Raw genomic sequence first — 20,336 nt, 5'->3', positions numbered from 1 at the left:
AATTCCCATGATTTCTAGGAATACCAGTACAAAGGATTTTTTTTTTTTTTTTTTTTTTTTTGAGACGGAGTTTCTCTGTCACCAGGCTGGAGTACAGTGGTGCAGTCTTGGCTCGCTGCAACCTCTGACTCCCTGGTTCAAGCTATTCTCTTGCCTCAGCCTCGCAAGTACCTGGGATTACAGGCATATGCCACCATGCCCAGCTAATTTTTGTATTTTTAGTAGACAGGTTTTCGCCATGTTGGCCAGTATGGTCTCGAGCTGACCTCATGATCCGCCTGCCTCGGCCTCCCAAAGTGCTGGGATTACAGGTGTGAGTCACCGCACCTGGCTAAAGGATATTTTACAGGTGCGACTTTAATTTTTTTTATTTAAAGCCGCAGACTCAATGTTGTGAGTGTGCGCTGGTCAGCTGCTAGGAGTTAGGCACTCCAGCAAGTTGATGGCTGTCAGTCAACAGGCTTCAGCTGATCTCTGTCTCACTGATCTCACACTGGTGGATTGATTTCATTTGTGAACTACTGTATTTCTCATGCAAAGGATCCAGGTGAGGAGGCGGCTGGCTCCGCCCTTCCCACGTTATGAAGTTTAACTCCAAAGAGTTCACCAGATATTGGCAGGCCCTGAAATCTTTTGGAAAATTCTCCTGAAACTTCCCTGGAAGTCTGTATATCCCTGTCTTTAAAATATATTTATCAATGAAAGATGTGATTTAGAAAGGAGTATCTTTTCCTACCATCTCTTTTCAGTGGTGGTATTCAAACAATCTTTTAAAACACAAAACCCCTTGCTCCACTACTCTGGAATGGTGCTTAGACGCCTGGCTTCCTTCTGAGCAGGCAGTGGATCTTGGCCAAGTGCCGGAAGAGAGCGGTGGAGGAAACTGTGGAGGGAAGGCTGGGCTGGAGATGGGGAGCCAGCTGCAGGAAGAATCCACCCTGCCGGTTCTGAAAGCGAAGCTTTGTCCCCTTGCCTGAAAAGGTGATTTGCCTTCACTGTAGTGGCATATCGTGACCAGACACTTAACGGTTCATGCTTGCAAATGACCTGAGTTCCAGAGCATACACATACTTGCTTCAATAAAAATAACGAAACATGGAAAGAAGAAAACTAAGCTCTTTTCAGTGAGGAGTAAGGTGTAGCACAGGGCCTATCACCTGAGTGCTTACAAGTGTGAAATGACTTAATTACATTTACCTTCTTTGGTGTGCTTTGTGCTAATAATAATTCAGTTACTGTGGACAACTACGAACATCTTGGGAAAAAAGAACAATGTGCTGCTTTAAAAGATTGTAAAGATTGAATGGACCTTTAGATTAATGAACCCAAACGAAGGAACTGGGCATATGGGAGAGCTGGAGCTTATGACTGCTACCTCCCTCCCTTGCAGCCATAACGTGAGTTCACAGTTTAGAGCTAGAATTATTTCCAGTCCCCTCATTTTAAGGATGTGGGAATACTGAGGGTCAACATGACTTTTTTCCCTCCCTGGTTTTCAGTTAGTTGGGTTGGGGGGAAGATTCTGTACAGATGTTATATATCATGGTTCAAGTGCTCTCCCCAAAAAATTTACGTTATCTTTATTAGTCCCTTCCTACATTGCTATAAAGAGCTACCTGAGACTGATTAATTTATAAAGAAAAGAGGTTTAATTGACTCACAGTTCCGCAGGCTGTACAGGAAGTATAGCTGGGGAGGCTTCAGGAAACTTACAATCATGGCGGAGGCGACTAGGGAAGCAGACGTGTCTTTCCTGGCCAGAGAAGTAGGAAGAGAACCAAGGGGCAGGTGCTACACACTTTAAACAACCAGATCTCGTGAGGACTCACTCACTATCATGAGAACAGCAAGGGGGAGGTCCACCCCCTAGTCACCTCCCAGCAGGCCCCTCCTCCAACACTGGGGATTACAGTTCAACATGACATTTTTCCCCCAGGAAAAAAGTTTGGTTTCCTCATGAGGCTGTGAAACCTAGCTAGGACTGTGAGATGGAGTTAATGGAGCACTGCTATTATCATGGCACTGGAACTGTCACTATGCTAATAATTTGATAATACCCTGAAAGAAATTAATAGTTTTCTCAAAGGAACAAAGTTTTCTGTAGAAACAAGATGACTAACCACTTTTGTGATCCTGGTGAGTTTTTGGCTTCAACATTAATCTTTACTGTGAATACATTTATTCTAGGTTTTTTTGGTTCATATAAGCATCATTTTAATTTTCTGCTCTGCTTAATTGAGGTCACTATTGGTAGAACTTTGTTCTTTGTTTCTATTAGAAAAGTCCAGAAACCAGCACACTGTTTTTTTTTTTTCTTTTGTAGTTGAAGTCAGTATTCATTTAGCATGCCCAAGCCTCCACAGGAATGCATTGTGGCATCTCTTCCACAGTTGAGTGAAGAAGAAAAGGCAAGGGAAGAAAGCACACCAGTAATTAATTTTGTAGAATTTAGTACACCTCTTCAGGTTTAAAATTCCAGGAGAAAGGTTCTCATCTAGGACACCAGGGATGCACAGATAGGCACCATTCTTTATCAGCTGCCTGAGCAGCATCATCCCCAGGCTCATGGAGTGGGGTTGTAGAGGGAGGACGGGCCAGAAGGCATCTTACAGGGTGGGGTCTCCAAGGTGTCCCTAATCCAGAGCCGGCAAGCTAGGACCCACAGGGGATGCCAAGTCCAAGATTCTGAGCCAGTTGTTTTGAGATGACTTCTAGGTGTTGGAATTGCCTTAGTGCTTCCAGGTGATTGTCATTTCCAGCCAGGCAGAGAACCACTATCCTAAATAAAAGCCTGGTGAGTTTTCAGGATCAGCTATAAGGTAAAAGGCAAGCACTGAGCTGTAGACAGAAGATTCTGCTACTTAGTAACTGTGAGACCTTGGGCCAGTCCTCTGCCCTCTCTGTGCCTGTTTCTTTGTCTATAAAACAGGGATAATGGTGCTCCATGAGGTGTACTGAGAATCAAATTCCATAATCTAGGGGCTCAATCAAGTTCTGTAAATGTGAGATGCCATGGCAGCATCCAGCGCAATGCTTGCACAGAGCCAAGTACTTGTCAGCCAGCACTGAAACTTGCATTGTTTAGTCTGGGAGTTGGGCTGGAGCAAGCAGTGACTGCTTTTCTCTCTGGCCTTGATAGGGCCAAGGCTATTAGTAGTGCCAAGGAGATGAAGTCTTTGTATCCCCCCGCCAAAAAAACAAAAAAAATAGTAGCTCAAGTAACATAAAATCCTGCTCGTTTTACAAAATAGTGTGGTATCTTCATCAGAATCTCAAAATGTTATAAATTCTATAGCCAGGTGTTCTCTTTCTTTTGGGAAATGCTAATTGACATCCATTATGGTACCAATTGCCCCCATTATTATTATTATTATTATTATTATTATTTGGAGACAGAGTCTTGCTCTGTCGCCCAGGCTGTAGTGCAGCGGCACAATCTTGGCTCTCTGCAACCTCTGCCTCCCCGGTTCCAGCTTTATCCTCCTGAGTAGCTGGGACTACAGGCACTGCCACCACGCCCAGCTAATTTTTGTGTTTTTAGTAGAGACAGGTTTCGCCATATTAGCCAAGCTGGTCTCAAACGCCTGAGCTCAGGGTGCCTGGGCCTTCCAAAGTGTTGGGATTACAGGCGTGAGCCACGGAGCCCAGCCTATTATTTATAATCTCTCCACCCCTCCTCATTCCTCACTCTGCCAGGCGGTATATCAGATTAGTTTCTAAAACTTGGCCCCCACGTTTCTCTGCTGTGCCAGGTAACTGGAGCAAGTGTGCTCTTTTCCAGTTGCACACTCCAGATGCAAGGGCAGTGCTGAGCAACATGTCAGACCTCTGAAAAGCAAGGGAGTTATTATCTAAGAAAAGTTCAGACCCTTAAAGCTTTCTTTTTTATGTTTAAAAAGCTTAGGTTTACAAGTTCAGGGAATAAACGGGTACTTTGAAAGTGAATCGAAGCCAGCTGATCCTATCAAACATTTAATCAGAACATCTGTTTGCGATTGAAGTTTTCTGACCACCAGGGGATTGGTGGTGAGTGGAGACAGCAGCCATAGAGTGCACTCTGATCTTATGTTTATCAGGGGATCATATTATCCATGAAGGTAGCTTCTCTGTGCTCCAAGACTTTCCTCACTTACTGCTTCTTCCATGAAGTCTTCAGCACAGACAGGCTTTGCACTGCAACATGTAGCATTTTCTCAGTCTAGGAGTTCAAGATTATCATCATATGATACGATTTATCAGTCATTTTTAGATACCATTTTAGATATAGAAAGCTGTGGAAGTTACTTCGTGCCTCAAGGCCTAAATGTTATTTCTCCCAAAAGGCCTTATCTCTGTCCTCTGTCTTCCTTATCCTACTCTAAATTAAGTTCAGCTTTTATATCTAGTACTTTTCTTTCTTATCATGTATTTTAGTTTTAATTTATTTATTGTCCTTTTTTTCGTATTGTTGACTGTCTGCTTCCCCACTAGATTAAAAGCTCCAGCTAGCATGTCAGATCTCAGAGGAGATCTCTGTGAAAGGCATTTATGTCTAAGCAACATTCAGACTTTTAAGGTATCATTTTTTTAAATTAAAAAAACCCAAGGATTATTTTACTCCAGATATCAACTTAAAATATGTGAAAGACATAAATATTAGAAATAAAGATTTAAAGTTAGTTTTCTAATAGCTTCTGAAAGAAAGTGATATGTTGATTAATAAAATGAAATTCTAACAGTAATAATCATATAGATGCATAACCTTTAAAAAAATGTACACAAATTGGATCATACCATAGGTACTCTCCTGCTCCTTATGTTTTTCATTTAATCGAGCATCTTGGTGTTCTTTCATGTCAGCACCTGATGCAAAGATTGCTGGTACATTTCATGGCTGTGTTGTGTTCATTGTAATTTATTTACCGATTTTCATGTCAGAGGACATTTCTCGGCACTTCTCCTTTCTGTTACCATGTGAAGAAGGACATGTTTGCTTCTTCTCCCACCATGATTGTAAGATTCCTGAGGCCTCCCCAGCCCTGTGGAACTGTGAGTCAATTAAAACTCTTTCCTTTATAAATTACCCAGTCTCAGGCAGTTTTTTATAGCAGTGTGAGAACAGACTAATGCATGTTCCAAGAGTGGAATTGCTAGGTCAAAATATGTGTATTTTTTATTATGATAATGTGATGTGTAATTTTTGCCTCATGTTTCTTGATCCACAAGGTGTTGGGGAGATTTTCAAATTTTCTAATGGAGGTATCTGATTTAAGATTTCAAGCAAGATAAGTGACTCAAACCTAGAAATGATCACAGAGTAATCAAGGGTAAAGTGAAGCTATACACTGAATTGTTAAGTAGCAGAGGAAGAAAATTATCAGAATATTACAACCTATCCCCCCATTTAACTGCTTACACATTTATAAGACAAAAAAATAAAATCTACACTTTGGCTTTTTATATTACTGAAAAATACATTTTTAGCTAAGGCTAACCACTAGACCAAATTAAAGTAGACGTTGTCAATTAAAGATGCCTCTTCTCAGTGAGAACACATGGACACAGGGAGGGGAACATCACACACCGGGGCCTGTCAGGGGGAGGGGGGTAAGGGGAGGGAGAGCATTAGGACAAATACCTAATGCATACAGGGCTTAAAACCTAGATGATGGGTTGATAGGTGCAGCAAACCACCATGGCATGTGTATACCTATGTAACAAACCTGCACGTTCTGCACATGTATCACAGAACTTAAAGTAAAATAAAATAAAGATGCCTGTTCTCAAGTGTAGAAAGGGTTTAGACTTTGAATGCATGTTGTTTGTAGAGACATGATAATGACATGCAGATGCCAAAATTCTGTATCACAGGCACTGTAATCCTATGTCATCCCCCAAATCTAGAAGCATTACAGTAGATTTGAGATTAATTTGTTTTAACCTGTTCTGGCATCACTGGATATTCTTCCTACTCTGGAAACTGTCAGAGTCTAAGACCAACAGCAGTTCAGATTTTGTTATCAAGAAAATCAGTGACCTCTCCTATGTTAATAAAGAGTTGCTACTGTTGGATCACCTGTTGCTGTGTTTTGACAACTCGTTTCCCGCTCCCACCCCCCTTTGATTGTAGGATAGAATATGATAAAACATTTTCATTGCTTAATACTGGAAAGTAATTGTACCTTTGGTTATTGAGTTAGTAGGGTGGAGATTGGTTGGTGGCTGGCATTTCAGAATAAAAGATCCTTGAGAAACTATGGTTTGATTCCAAAAAAAATCTTAATGTAAGATGAAGATCAATAAGGGAACAATGTAAAATTGTTTTTTTTTTTTTAAATCAACTATTGTTCATGTGAAAATAAAGTATTGATGATTTATACCCAAGGCTCTTTTTTTCCCCCAGGGCAGAATTCTGGAATTCTTAACATTACTGAGCTATTCCATTTTGACTTCCAGATGGAAATAAAAGTGGAAGGTTAAAATATGGAGTTATTCAGTCTTTTTGCAAGTAGGTAAATGGTCAGACGTCATGGTCAAAGCCTTAGGAAGTTTTGTTGTTGTTGCTGTTGTTGTTGTTTTGAGAAAGGGTCTCAGTCTGTCACCCAGGCTGGAGTGCAGTGGCACAATTATGGCTTATTGCAGGCTCGACATTCTGGACTCAAGCGATCCTTTCACCTCAGCCTCCCGAATAGCTGGGACTACAGGTGTGCACCACTTTGCCCAGCTAATTTTTGCATTCATAGAAATGAGGTTCTACCATATTGCCCAGGCTGGCTTCGAACTCTTGGGCTCAAGCGAGCCTGTATCTTATTTTGTCAGGCTGACGAAGCACCTCAGCCTTCCAAAGTGCTAGGATTACAGCTGTGAGCCATTGTGCCCAGCCCAGCCCAAAGCCTGGTTTTAAAGAAGATTGGCCATATCTTACACATCTTTAAAAAGGACCCCAATACATACACCTATAAAAGACAAAAAAAAAAAAAAAAAAAAAAAACCTGAAAACAAGAACTTGCTTTCTAAACTTTTATTCTAAAAATTCCAACATCTGTTTATGTAAATATCCAAAGGAAACGCCCAACCTTATACACATACATACTCTTCAGTGCCACTAATTGTTTCTGTTGTTTTTGTTATACATATATGTTTATTTTCGTGTTTGTTGTCTCCTGCAATAGGCTGTAGAAACTCCCCCTCCCCAACCTCCCTCATAAGTACTGTAATATCTGACACTTGGTGGGTGCTAAATATGTGTTGATTTAATACATGAAACAGTCTTTCCTCCACCAGTCCTAATGCCAGTTTGTCATCCAAGGGCTGATTAGAGATTAGTGTTATATGTCAACATCACACTAGAAATTCACTAGGAAAGCCTCACAAGCTGGTAGCATTGTGATTGCATCGATTGTGGCCAGGCATCTATTTAAAGTAGATTTTTAAACATTATCAATCTGGGCCAGGTGCAGTAGCTCACGTCTATAATCCCAGCACTTTGGGAGGCTGTGGCAGGAGAGTTGCTTGAGTCCAGGAGTTCAAGACCAGCCTGGGCAAGATGATGAGACCCCCCCCCCCATTTTCATTTAAAAAGAAATCTAATATGTGCTTATTTTAAAATAGTTAAATAGACAGGGACAGTGGCTCATGCCTATAATACTAGCTACTTAGGAAGCTGAGGCAGGAGGATCACTTGAGGTCAGGAGTTCAAGGCTGTAGTGAGCTGTGATTGAGCCACTTCACGCCAACCTGTGCAATAGAACAAGATCTTATTGCTTAAAAAAAAATTAAAAATAAATAGTGCAGAAATGTACACAGTACAAAATAGAAGGTACCCTCCCCCACCCACAAAGTATTACAGTTAATTGTATAATGGATATTTTTGGCCCTTCCTGACATCCCATGGCAAATAGCTAGAGATCAGGAAACAGGCTCCTTGTGGATTAGGAACCCAGTGCAGGAGTTTGAGAAGAAAGCACCTTAGCTAATCAGGACGGTGATCCCCACCTCCTCATCTCCTTGCTACATTGTGTCTGATGTTGCAAAGGGAGCAGAAATATATATTGCTCCCTCCACAGAGCTCTCTGCTATTCCATTGATTCATTTGGCTTTGACAAAAATGATATGTATGGTATATTTCTTTTTATTTCTTTTCTTTTCTTTTTTTGAGACAGAGTTTCACTCTTGTTGCCCAGGATGGAGTGCAATGGCACAATTTCAGCTCACTGCAACCTCCATTTCCCAGGTTCAAGCAATTCTCCTGCCTCAGCCTCCCGAGTAGCTGGAATTACAGGCGTGTGCCACCGTGCCTGGCTAATTTTTGTATTTTTAGTAGAGATGGGGTTTCACCATGTTGGCCAGGCTGGTCTCGAACTCCTGACCTCAGGTGTTCCACCCGCCTCAGCCTCCCAAATTTCTGGGATTACAGGCATGAGCCACCGCTCCCAGCCTGTATGGTATATTTTTTTTTCTTCTTTTTCTTTTTTTTTTAAAGTATGACCATAGAGCTGGGAAAAAGCATGTGACGTAGTAATCATCTGCCTTCATTCAACACAGTGGTCCAGACCCTCAGCCTGTTTGAGGCTCTAGATTTAGAATAATCTTTATCATGTGAAGGAAAGATACATTTCACTTGAAACAGAAGCTTTTCTATACCAACAGCTTCTCCTTCAAGCCTTCCTATGGAAAGTGCTCATTTCACATCCTGTTGTAAACTTGCTAGTTGTCACTTGTGGAAAGTTGGTGCATGATTACCTTTTGTGGATATGAGAGTCAGGATCAGGAAATGGGAGACTGAGCCCACCAGATGTGGACTGCCCAGGCTGTCCCTCCTTGACCCCGCATTCTGGCCAGCTTCTACTGCTCCAAAAGAGCAACCCCACTGCAGGAGATGTCCCTCCTTGGGGTCGCCACACCAGGAGCAGGCCTCCGGAAACCTGAGAAGTGCTTTGAGAATGATAGCCATCCTTGGCTCCTAGAGACTCACTTGTCCAAGAAAAAAATGTATATAAATAAAAATTCTCATAGCAATAGGAATAATATGAACAATCAATGTGGCAAATTGAATTAGCTGTAAATCAGTTTCCTTAACTTTGAATTAGGGTTAATTAACCTTAATCTCTCTTACCTGACAAAATAAGATCAGAGAGGAAGGTGATTTTCAACATTGAGGGTTAGCCAAAGTAAATCAGCAATAATAATAATACAAGTAGTAATAGAGTAAGAAGAGTAATACAATGAAAACTGTTTCGTTGAGCACCTATACATCAGAGGCTTGATGCTAACTAAATACCTTACTTATATTGCTTTACAAAATTCATAAGATGAATTTGCATGTTAGATATTACTCTCATTTCAGAGGAAAAGATTCTTCAGTAACTTGGCTAATTATAAAACTGTTAGTAGTAAGGGTTTGGGCTGTGATTGGAGCCTATTGTACAAAGGGTTCAATTTGTAACTCTGATCTATTGACAGTGGCATAGAGTCACTGAGAACTTCAATGTGTTGTTCAGGGATGGCCAGAAAGAGTGCTGAGATTGATTAGCAACGTCTGCTGTGAGCCTAAGTGAGGACTCGGGGTAGCAGAACAGAGCAGCATATTTGCCTACTGCATCACACTGCCTCTCAAGCTAATGTAACTTAGGGAGGAAGGAAAGTCTCTTCACCCTAAAGTGAATTTTGATAAAGCGTTACAGTGTGACACTGTTGTGATAAAAACCACCTGGTTCCAAAGTGTGCAGAGGCTGAAATGTGCCAGGGGCGGAGCTAGTGGCTCCCCACAAATAACAATTATCCCATTGGCCAGGCCGCCCCCACAGCACTCCCCAGCAGTAGCACTGTCACATCTCAACAATGCGCCTTTGCCCACAGACACATGGGCCCAATGGCTGGCACTGACGGTTTCCCTGAAAAGTGCTACTGTCCTCTGTTCTGAGTCAGCCTTATTGTTCAGAGCTTAGGGAATGAGGCACATGTCCAGATATGGGACAATAATATGTGCTATACACTTGCTGTCAGCAATATTGTAGGTCACCATGATATCAAAACCTTCAGTTCTACAGTGCTCTGAAGTGACCTCCCCATACCCTAGCCCTCAAACTTGTGAATACCGATTTGCCCTTAATTCAAATACCACTTCCTCTGAAGTCTTCCACCCACTAGCCAGAGTTAGCTTAATGATTTTTTTTTCACTCCATCATCTAAAATCATGCCAATAAATATTTGACCATTGAAAGAATAAATGAACTTGTGTGAATACCTTAGAAATGGAGAATAAATTACAATGATTTTTTGAGACCCAAAAGGATGAAAGGATAGTAACTATTTCAAAGATACATTCTTTGGATCTACTCTGATCATGTGTGCATCACATAGTCTAACAGCAAATAGAGTAACAGGAAGGGTTTTGGGCTATATCCCAGCACTATGGGAGGCTGAGGTGGGTGGATCACGAGGTTAGAAGTTTGAGACCAGCCTGGCCAACATAGTGAAACCCCATCTCTACTAAAAACACAAAAAATTAGCTGGGCATGGTGGTGCACACCTGTAGTCCCAGCTACTTGGGAGGCTGAGGCAGGAGAGTCACTTGAACCCGGGAGGCGGAGGTTGCAGTGAGCCGAGATCATGCCAGTGCCCTCCAGCCTGGGCAACAGAGCAAGATTCTGTCAAAAAAAAAAAAAAAGTAGCCATCATCTGGTGAGGGAAAGACAGTACAGAAAAAAAATTCAGATAAGGCAGAAAAATATCCATTACTTGATGCTACTAATGAAATCAACCCTTCATCCCCAAATTAGGACAGATAATGAACTGTAAAGACTTAGGTCATTCCACTGGGAGGAGATATTTCCTTGAGATAAGAAAGCAAAATGAAGCCAGTTTTGTTATGAACAGGGGAGAAATGCAAAGGTCCTGAGGCAGAAAACGGAAAGTGTCTGAAAGTGCTGGAGTGATTGGCTCACAGCAAGCAAGAAGAGAATGGCAGGAGGTGTGAGTGGAGAATGGGGAGAGAGAGGCAGTGCAGAGAGGCCTTGTCGGTTCTCATAAAGGAGTTGAGGTTTTTATTCTAAGTGCAGAGAAAAACCACTAAAGGATTAAACAAGATCTATATCTGTAAAATGACAGTAATCCTCTGCAGGACAATTTCATACACTGGAAAGAGTAACACCGTTTGATGGAGTCTTCATACCTTTGGAGAAGCTACTTACAAAGACTCAACTTAATAGGCAATTGCCAGGAATTAAACTTCATTATTTTGATTCTGTACAAAGTTGACCTTTAGTTCTAGTTGGCAGATGCATGCTTTCTGGACAGGTTAGCCTAGTGGAATGATTTATTCTAAAGCAACTCTAAATAAGATATTTTAAATAAAAAACAGTGCCTCTGAGGAGAAAAGAAGTCTCCATTTCCCAATTCAACAGTTGTTCGTTCATTCATTGATCTCTCAACGGACTTCTGGAGTAAGACGCTGCCCTTTGCGGCAGAAAAGGCTAAGCAGGTCCATCTTCCCCACATGGTCCTCCAGCTCTCCTTTCAGCCCGGGCGTGGTTCACACACTCTGGGATGTACACTTACGGGGCTCACTTCGTAACAGCGCTGCTTGTCCCCATTGCCGAGTGCTTTCCCACAGCAGGTTGTGTTTCTTGAGCCTAATGTGTTCCAGAACTTCCTGTTTCCTTACCAGTTCCTTGATTTAAAAAATTTATTTTTTCTTCACTTTTTCAACGATCTGTATTGAGCACCTGTGCCTATGTGGAGATAAACACATCACAGAGCACTGAAGAGCAGTGTTGGGGCGGTATTAGCACATGGTGCTAGGGAGCTCAGGGGGTGAGCACTTGTCTCTGCCTGAATGGGCTTCCTGGAGGAGGTGACAGAGCTAAGCTTTGAAGGAGTCTCATTCTGACTCTCTGAGAAAGATGGATCAGAGAGTAGAAAGCAATTTGGAGACTGCTGGAGAAATCCAAGGAGAGTCCAAAAAGCCTGGGCTGGTAAGGCAAGTCCAGAAGTAGAGGAAAAGTTTGCTTAAAGAGAAACAGGTTTTCAGGAAGTAGAGCCAGTGGAACTTGGAGAATGACCTGGCACAGGGCAAAAGTGAGGTAATTCCAAGAGTTTGCAGCCACACCCATCTGCTCTCCGAGGAATAGTTTCCAAGCTGAAACTCAAAGGTCACCAGAGTTCTTCATGAGATCCTGCCCTGAATCTATTATCCTTTCTCATGACCTCTTTTTGGAACATTGATGAAGAGGAAGTGGTATCATGTATGGTTTCAGAATAAAGTGCTTGAGTCATTGTATTTGCTCATTTTTAGATGCTTTCAAGGAAATACAAATATTATGATTCTTATGCCTATTTCCTGCCAGTGGCAAACCAGTCTTCTAAATATGGTTAATGTGAGAAGTGAAACTATTTTCCTAAATGCTGTTTCTTTTCTCTTTTCATTATGAAGTATATTCGGTGCTCTTCGAACTGGTGCTTGTATGGTGTACATTTTGATGACCAAAGGCCTGAAGCACTCAGTTTGTGACCAGAGTTTTTACATTGGACCTGTCAGCAAATTCTGGGCTTATGCATTTGTGCTAAGCAAAGCACCCGAACTAGGTGAGTATCTTCTTCCATTTCCTCTCCCTCTCTTTGTAGCAACATATCCACAATATTTATTTAGTGAGCAAAGGAACAATTTGAAGGTCCTATTTTGTTGGTTTCAGGAAAGTTACAGTGAATGAATTTGAGTTCTTGACTGACTTCTGCTTTCTATTGTTCACTCCCTCTTTCCTTTTAAATAATTTTACATTGTGCATATTAACAGCAGATAGTTTATACCAAACATGCTGATTTTTGAGCTCTACTAAAAATATACCTCCAGGGACTTATAAAATGTACACAGCCCCCTTTAAAAGGCCCACTGAGCTGAGCTAATATTAAAATATGGGGGAAAAAAGAGCAACACAGCTATTTCCAAGTCCCGTATCTGAGCGTACTTTCATCTGTAGAGTTAGGATTCAGATTAGGAATTAAGCTTTTCATTTGGGGACCCTCATGTTCTCATTAACAAATGCTAAGGGTTGGGCTCTGGTGGTGTTTGATTTTAATCATCAAGACTGGCCTTAGGGAAGGGGAATGTAATTTACCTTCTAGAAATTAATAGAAAATACAGGCTGTATTTGTAGATTTCTATATTTTTTTTCCCTCAACTCTTTAATGGTCTTGAATGTAAGTGTGGCACAGGTTAGCAGAAATAGTAAAGTCAAGAAGCTGATGTGGGCACAGTTTTCCAGGAAAATGTCTTTACTTACACAGAAAGAGATCTAGTGGTGACAATAAGCTCTGAGTACATCCATGAGTAATACTAGCAAACTGGTACAGATTGTACAGGTACAAACTGGTAAGGCAAACCTGGTCACCCTCTGGGGTTCTGGGGTTTTTTTTACCTGCAATTAAGAATTATACATATTTAGTTCAAAAGATACCAATTGCGATTTTTGCCATGGTTTTCAATGGCAAAACCGCAATTACTTTTGCACCAACCTAATATGTCTTGTCCCCTCACCTGTTTCTCCTAAAGAGGGAGATCGAGGTTATACTTTCCTTACAAACCACCTGCAATATAAGCTATGAGCAGTCTCTGTAAGGTGCTCCTTGTTCATGTCCCATGTCTATTCAGATAGAATGGGAAGAGTCTTATGTGTGCAAGCCAGCAACCCAGCCGCCTTCCACTGGAAGCCAGAAACCTGCTGTTTACAAGTAGATGACAGTTGGTTTGAGCTACTGTCATCCCAGGTCAAAAACAAGGGAAGAACAACAGAAGAAAATTTTTCCTGAAAACCTTTTCTAAGAGGGGCAGAGGTACAAAAATAGTCCAAAATAACTAGATAACTACCGCATGCATGTGCGCGCCTGCACGCCTCCCCGACACACATACGCCTGTACACACGGAGCCTATGAAAATGGTCTCAGGCTAAAATGCATTAGTGTGGATTCATTTAGTCATTCATTCAATGCATTTATGTTAAGTACCGGCTGAAATAGAATGGCAACTTTATCTAAAAGGAATTTTACAATACAGATTTTATGAACCAGGCCCCAGGAGGTATTGGTACCACTAGGTATGAAGTCATAGGCTAAAGAAGTGGTTTTCACCCTGGATTTACAGACAATGCCTGAAAAATCTGAAGAGGTATTTCGGGGAATTTTAAAATTATATGAGAATATTTTAATTTGCTTTGATTCATAGAGTTTCTGAATCAGAGCACTTGTTCTCAAACTGGGGTTGATCTGAGAATGTGAGCATGTATTCTTTACTCTTAGGGTTTTGTGACTCTTTTTCTCCCCCCTGAGACAGAGTGTCACTCTGTTGCCTGGGCTGGAGTGCAGTGGTGCTATCTCAGCTCACTGCAACCTTCGCGTCCCGGGTTCAAACGATTCTCCTGCCTCAGCCTCCCGAGTAGCTGAGATTATAGGTGTGTGCCACAGCACCTGGCTAATTTTTGTATTTTTAGTAGAGACAGGGTTTTCACCATGTTGGCCAGTCTGGATTCGAACTCCTGACCTCAGGTAATCAGCCCTCCTTAGCCTCTAAAGTCCTGGGATTACAGGCATGAGCTACTGTGCCCGGCTGTGGCTTTTTTTCTTTAAAATAAATTTACACATTATTAAAGTTTGAATTATTTTAGTTGAGAAATATATCCCTCTGACTTTTATGCTATTTAGTAACCTTATTAATCCCCTATCTTTTTTGACAAAGGCCTGACTACAGCTACAGAAATGTAGTAAATGCATGAAACATGTGATTTCCCCTGAACACTTCAACAATTTCTACCTTTTACTACCTCCCCCCAAATTTTTTCTTTTAATAAGAAATGGTATGATATGTCTGACCTTTAAGCCTCAGATCGCAAAGAAGCAGCCTCAGTGTTTTCTTCTAGAAATGCCTTTTCCCTGCAAGGAATACTCGTCTGTGTTGTGTTCTGAGTTATATACAGCTGTATTTGAGGTGCTTGAGAACAAACGTAGTCCTTTCTACCTTTTGGAGGAATAATTTATTGAAATGCCACCTCAAGCTATCTACAGTGATGAATTTCCTTTAAAGACATAATCAGACCTATGCTCTCTGTCCTCCTGACTTTTAGGATACCTAGAGAAGACCTATTAGTGTAGCAACCAGAGGTATTCATGTTTTCATTCTCTATCTTGGTTGTGTTGATGCTGATGATCTTTTTTTTTTTTTTTTTTTGAGACGGAGTCTCGCTCTGTCGCCCAGGCTGGAGTGCAGTGGCCGGATCTCAGCTCACTGCAAGCTCCGCCTCCCGGGTTCCCGCCATTCTCCTGCCTCAGCCTCCCGAGTAGCTGGGACTGCAGGCGCCCGCCACCTCGCCCGGCTAGTTTTTTGTATTGATGCTGATGATCTTAATATCACCTGTCTTAATTTAATCCAGGCCCAAATGTCCACTCCCCTCAGCCTCATGGCAGACACTGTAATTAAACACAGTTTTCCCTCTTGAGCCCCAAAGGAGCCATAGTCCAGTCTCCTATTTGCAGTCAACAGGAGTGGTGTGCTGCCAGCATGATAATCCCTTTCCCTGGAAAGGACTCATTCATCACAATAACTTGAAGTAGTCCTTCGTGGATTATCCAATAATTGATCCCTCTGTAGTTAAAATACGAGATTGAAGTGTTGGGAAAAATAATATTTTAATCTTGACGTAGTTCTTTAATGAGGTTAATTAGTAACACAAATTCTTCATACAGTTTCAAACCCTTTTTAGAGATAATTTTCATGCCCTGAATACTTTTTTTTTTTTTTTTTACATTTTAAAATATGGGATATTGTTCTTCAAATACTTTGGAGCTCCTCTGACAATGGCCATTCAGAGGTTAACTGCTGACTCAAAACAGGTCCAAAATCAGTGCAAGTGTCTCCAAGAGAAGCAGACCTAGGTCTTTACGTAGTCAACATGTTTGCCTGGATGACTTTTTTTTCCCATGTATTTTGGAGGTTAAATTTCTTTGCAGTTTGTGTAGTTGGGAAATCTTGCCTCCACTATTATTGTCTCCACTATTGAGAGATTTACCCATTTGGATTATTTAGAACTTTTCTTATTTTTAGGTCCCAAATTTTACCTTTCAATATTCTAAGACTCTGGACTCTCTTATGAGCACCAAAAGGAAAAGATCTTGTGAGGAAAAAAACAGTTCTTCCATGTACAATACTGAAACTGTATCCCCCCAGCTCCCACAAACTCAAACTCTTGTTTTAAATTGCAGTAAAATATACATACTGTTCAGATTGTTGAGCAACCATCACTCCATCAACTTCCAGAACTTTTGCATCTTCCCCAACTGAAATGCTTCTCATTCCACACTAACTCTCCCTTCACTAAACTCTTAATAAATAGCAAGAAGAACTTTCTGTTTCAGCAGAAAACCGTGTGCTCATTTCAGTGAATTATGGGGTTTCAGGCCACTAGAACAAGTGAGAGGAAGAGAGCCACTAACCTGCTTTGTGTGCCAAATCTTTGAGCACCTACTATTTGGATTATATTAAAACCTGCTGAGATTTTGTTTTGTTAGAACTTGGAAATATCTGCTGTGAGCCCAGGTCCTTGCTCAGTTGAGCATGTCATTGTTTTTGAAGCTCTGACTCAGCAACACTCTAGCTAGCTCTGGGAAAAGGGACTCAGCTGTGTGTCACAAACCACACACACAGAGTAGCCTCTCTGTGTTTCTTGGTGGCCAAGAACACCCTGGGGATTTCCAAATGCTTGTTGCTTTTCCTACAGCTGCAAAGGTGTAGTTAAGAAGGGACACTTGGGTATAAGGAACACCATGCCCTGCCTGAAAGCTGACTCTTCCATGATAATAGTTGGACCAAAGGTTAGAGAAATCACGATAAAGAAAACATGAGCCAGGAGGTAGCTAAAATGACATGACTGAAACGTCGAAGAGTCTAAAGTCCCATTGCTAGTACTTGGCCAGCATCCTTCCCGTTATGCCAACAGGACATTTGAACAAGAAAGATTGATTGACCAACTCAAATGCACAGTTCCTCTGATAGTTAACATTTCTGGGTCACTCTATAGCTTCTGGAAAGCCTGAAATTACCTTCACTTGGCATGACTCTGGCGCATGACAAATTAAATGTGACATTATGTGGTTTCCCCAGAGGAAAAATAATTTGTACCTGCCAGAGTGGCATGACTGATGCATCTCAGCTGCCATATCTAAAACCGTGCGTGGACTTGGTTAGCTCTTCTGGAGCCCCACCAGTTTCCCCCTGCTTGAGGGAAACTACTACTGTTTGGGTCAGCAGTCTTGGGGATAGTAACCCTGATAGAGCATTGAATGGTACTACTGATCAGCTCCAGAGCCATTGCTGCGAGACGCTCAGTTTCATTCCTGCACCCACCATCCTGCATATGTGTTCTGGAAAAAACTCCTAAGCAAATTTAAGTTAATTTTGTCATTGAAATTTTGGGACATGTTTTCTCCCCTCCTACCCTCCACTCCACTCCCTAAAGTAACTAGAAACACCCAGTGTGTCTCAGATAAACCTGAGATACACCCTCACCTCGAGACAGGAGAAACACAAAGCCATTCTTAACTCCAGAATTGTACCTTCCACTTTCCATCCCACACTGGCCCGTTCTAATATGGTTTTTCTTAATCATTCTTTAGACAATAAAATTTTAATATAAAAGTGATGATAGAGTTAAACTAAAGAATTAGGATGAAATGCATATCACTTTATGACAAATTTATTATAATATGTTTGGAATTGTATGGCGATTTATATTTTAGTTAATGCTAACAGACTCATAAAAGCATCTATTCAATTATAAATGACTCAATTTGTTTTAAATATACGGTTTCTTAGACATCTACCTTCTTTACACTATGAACAAAGGTAGCTGGAATTGATTGTGTCTACGTTATTGTCGACAGAGGGATTGGAGGCACAGAGTAGTAGTTATACAGCAACGGTGGATCTCTGACAGGCACACAAAAATAGCATAGTTTAACACTGAGAAGTAGACGCCGGGTCTCCTGACACCAGTTTTATCCCTTAAGTATGAGTGTTACCATCAGCATCCATCATTGTTAGCCTGCCTGACATTTATAGACACCATAAAAATCAGGCATCTTGCAAGAGAGAAGATGACTTCAACAAAAAATTGATAGTAAGTTCGGAAATATGACAACTGACAACTTTCCTATTTATTTATTTTTTGAGACGGAATTCTTGCTCTGTTGCCCAGGCTGGAATGCAATGGTGCGATCTCGGCTCACTGCAACCTCTGCCTCCCGGGTTCAAGTGATTCTCCTGCCTCAGACTCCTGAGTAGCTGGGATTACAGGTGGCTGCCACTATGCTCAGCTAATTTTTTATTTTATTTTATTTTATTTTATTTTATTTTATTTTATTTTATTATTTATTTATTTATTTATTTATTTATTTATTTATTTATTTATTTTTTGAGATGGAGTCTCACGTCTTACTCTGTCGCCCAGGCTGGAGTGCAGTGGCGCAATCTCGGCTCACTGCAAGCTCCGCCTCCCGGGTTCATGGCATTCTCCTGCCTCAGCCTCCAGAGTAGCTGGGACTAACAGGTGCCCGCCACCACACTTGGCTACTTTTTTTTTTCTTTTTTCTTTTTTTTTTTTGCTTTACAGTAGATACAGGGTTTCACCATGTTAGCCAGGACGGTCTCAATCTCCTGACGTCGTGATCTGCCCACCTCGGGCTCCCAAAGTGCTGGTATTACAGGTGTGAGCCACCATGCCAACCTAATTTTTATATTTTTAGTAGAGATGGGGTTTCACCATGTTGGCCAGGCTGGTCTCGAACTCCTGACCTCAAGTGATCATCCCCCCCACCCCCGGCCTCGGCCTCCCAAAGTGCTGGGATGACAGGCGTGAGCCACAGCACCCAGCCAGCTTTCTTTTTCTATTGTAAACAAATAAGAAATAATACTGTTTAACAGTTTAGTAGGAAAATAAACTAATAGCTCTCCTAATGAATGGAACGGGGCACCATCTGTATCCTTCCAGCCACTGTCATTAAAACCTTAGAAGTCTTTCCCCATAGCCCAGCATGCTTTGACCTTGCCTGGTGCAAGCGTTTTAGGCCATCTGTGAAGTACATGAGGGATAAGGCAGGAATAAGTACTAGCTTTTTTTGCACTTAATTAAATATCAGAAGAAGAAGAAGATCCAGGGCCAGGCACGGTGGCTCACACCTATAGTCCCAGCACTTTAGGAGGCCGAGGCCAGCAGATAGCTTGAGCTCAGGAGTTCAAGACCTCATCTCTACTAAAAAAGTTTTTTTTAATCAGCTGGGCTTGGTGGCACGTGCCTGCAGTCCTAGCTACTCCTGAAGCTGCAGTGGGAGGATCATTTGAGCCCAGAAGATCAAGTCTTCAGTGAGCTGTGATGGCATGTAGGTGACAGGGCGAGACCCTATCTCAAAAACAAATAAAAAATTAAAAGAATCTTCTAACTCTTGTTTTTACACAAAAAGAAGCCAGGTTCGAGTTCACCAAACGTCATGAAGGATGTCAATTTTTCCCATGTCTCATAACCACAGAGATAGGAAGGAGAAAGACGCATTCACCTGCATTAGCCTGTTTCTGACCCACATCCTAGTGTATCTTCCCTTATTCTCTTACTCGATAATGTAATTGGGTGTATTTTTCACTGGGCTTGCTCTTCATCCAATTTTACATCAATGTTCTACAGTCTATTTTCAGAGCCCTGAGACTTTTCAGTGAAGCATTGCAGATACATAGCATCTACCCACCTCAGCATAATTCTAGCTTTCATAATATAAATTCCCTGCCTCAGAAGCTATGGTCTTTTCCTTCAAAGGGATATTGTTAGACAAAATTTTGATAGATCCTGGAAAGCTTTTCAGTTAATTCTATAAAATGAAAACTGTTATTTTCAATTTCTCGTCACTTGATTCACTGGTATAAAATATTCCTATTACCCTTGTCAGCGAATGTGTATAGAAGAGGACTTTTGTCCCCCCTTTTCTGTCTTTTGTTTAGATTTTACTTTTCTCACTGCCATTTGGCAAGGCTTCGTAATTTACAGGGAGCTCACAAAGATACATGTTTGAGGGGTACCTTTTGTCATGTACCAAAGAAAAATTATGGTTTTACTACTTTAGAGAGGCCTTAGAACATTTTGCTGGGCACCTGAGTTCCAGTCTGTTTCTTTTGATTGATAAATGATCTAAGACAAGTCACCAGTCCCCTCCAGGTGATACTTCCTAAGATGTATAGTTGAGTTGGGAGTTGGCAACATAGTTGTTAATGACCCTTCCAGATCAATGATGGATAAGATTTTGTGTGAAATACCTTGAAAGAAACATTT

General features: G+C 41.4%; 1 protein-coding gene across 1 annotated transcript in view; it reads left to right on the top strand.

Moving 5' to 3' along the window:
* Nucleotides 1–20,336, top strand: part of ELOVL6 (ELOVL fatty acid elongase 6) — a 149,735-nt gene that overhangs the window by 126,743 nt on the left and 2,656 nt on the right. The window contains exon 4 of the mRNA XM_010389086.2: nt 12,413–12,564. Within this exon, the coding sequence (XP_010387388.1) occupies nt 12,413–12,564 (152 nt within the window). The remainder of the gene's footprint in view (nt 1–12,412; nt 12,565–20,336) is intronic.

Source organism: Rhinopithecus roxellana, chromosome 2, assembly GCF_007565055.1.
Source record: "Rhinopithecus roxellana isolate Shanxi Qingling chromosome 2, ASM756505v1, whole genome shotgun sequence".
NCBI classification, from domain to species: Eukaryota; Metazoa; Chordata; class Mammalia; order Primates; family Cercopithecidae; genus Rhinopithecus; species Rhinopithecus roxellana.
The sequence above is the reverse complement of the archived record's forward strand: the minus strand, read 5'-3'. Positions and strand labels throughout refer to the sequence as shown.